Source organism: Buceros rhinoceros, unplaced genomic scaffold (genome assembly GCF_000710305.1).
Source record: "Buceros rhinoceros silvestris isolate BGI_N320 unplaced genomic scaffold, ASM71030v1 scaffold8889, whole genome shotgun sequence".
NCBI classification, from domain to species: Eukaryota; Metazoa; Chordata; class Aves; order Bucerotiformes; family Bucerotidae; genus Buceros; species Buceros rhinoceros.
In genome coordinates, this window is record NW_010432062.1 from 14977 (window position 1) to 15799 (window position 823).

Below are 823 nucleotides of genomic sequence, written 5' to 3' on the forward strand. Positions count from 1 at the left end.
TGTTTCCCTGGAGGTAGTTGTATTGGACTAAGGCATGTAGAGAACGTACATATGTGTTCCAAACCTCAAAGGCCTCTGCATCAGGTGTGGCATTTCCTTATGACTCCTCTGGATAGTAAATCCACTTACAGTTCTGTATTTGTGGGATGAGTCACTGTTTTGGTTCATACAAAGCATTTGTTAATAGTACTAACTAGAGATTAAAGAGTGTTTAGAACCTGGTTGATAAGGAATAGGAATATTATTTATCTTCTATTGGGAATTCCCTTGTACTTGCAGCTTTTCTTCCTGAAAAATAACTACACTTGAAGAGAAAGCTGTAGCCTTTTGTTGTGGTTTCGTTCGATTGTGTCAGTTACGTCTTTATGTATACTTAAGGTTTATTGATACGTGGTAGGCATTTAAAATACAAACCAGTTGCAGAGGAAAAGGAGGGGATGAAAGGAAACTTCAGATTTCATGCTGCTTGTTAGTATTTTGGATTCATTAGAAAGTTAAAGGCTAGTTAGTTATTTCTTCACTGTATTTTAACCGTGCATAAACAAAATTTATTTTCAGAATTGAAGAAACCTCAGAATTGTTGAAAACATCAGGCAATGCCTCCGAGAAAACCTGAAAACACAGGTCTTCCATTCTAGTCTCTGTAGACTTACGGATGTCAGAACTAATATATATGTTTGTACAGGATTACATTTTTAATATATCAGATTTGTAGTGATCACCAGTGTTTTCATTCCTTTGAATAAATATTTTTCTAACGCATCTGTGTATTGATTTTCCTCCCACCAGCCCCAATTTTTGGTTTTAAAAACTTCAAATAACT

The 823-nt window shown here is 35.2% G+C and overlaps 1 protein-coding gene across 1 annotated transcript in view; it reads left to right on the top strand.

The window, feature by feature from the left end:
• The window catches only part of CEP44 (centrosomal protein 44kDa), a 10962-nt gene extending 10346 nt beyond the window's left edge, over positions 1-616 (top strand). The window contains exon 10 of the mRNA XM_010143638.1: positions 559-616. Coding sequence (XP_010141940.1) covers positions 559-616 — 58 coding nt within the window. The remainder of the gene's footprint in view (positions 1-558) is intronic.
• The last annotated feature ends 207 nt before the right edge of the window (positions 617-823 follow it).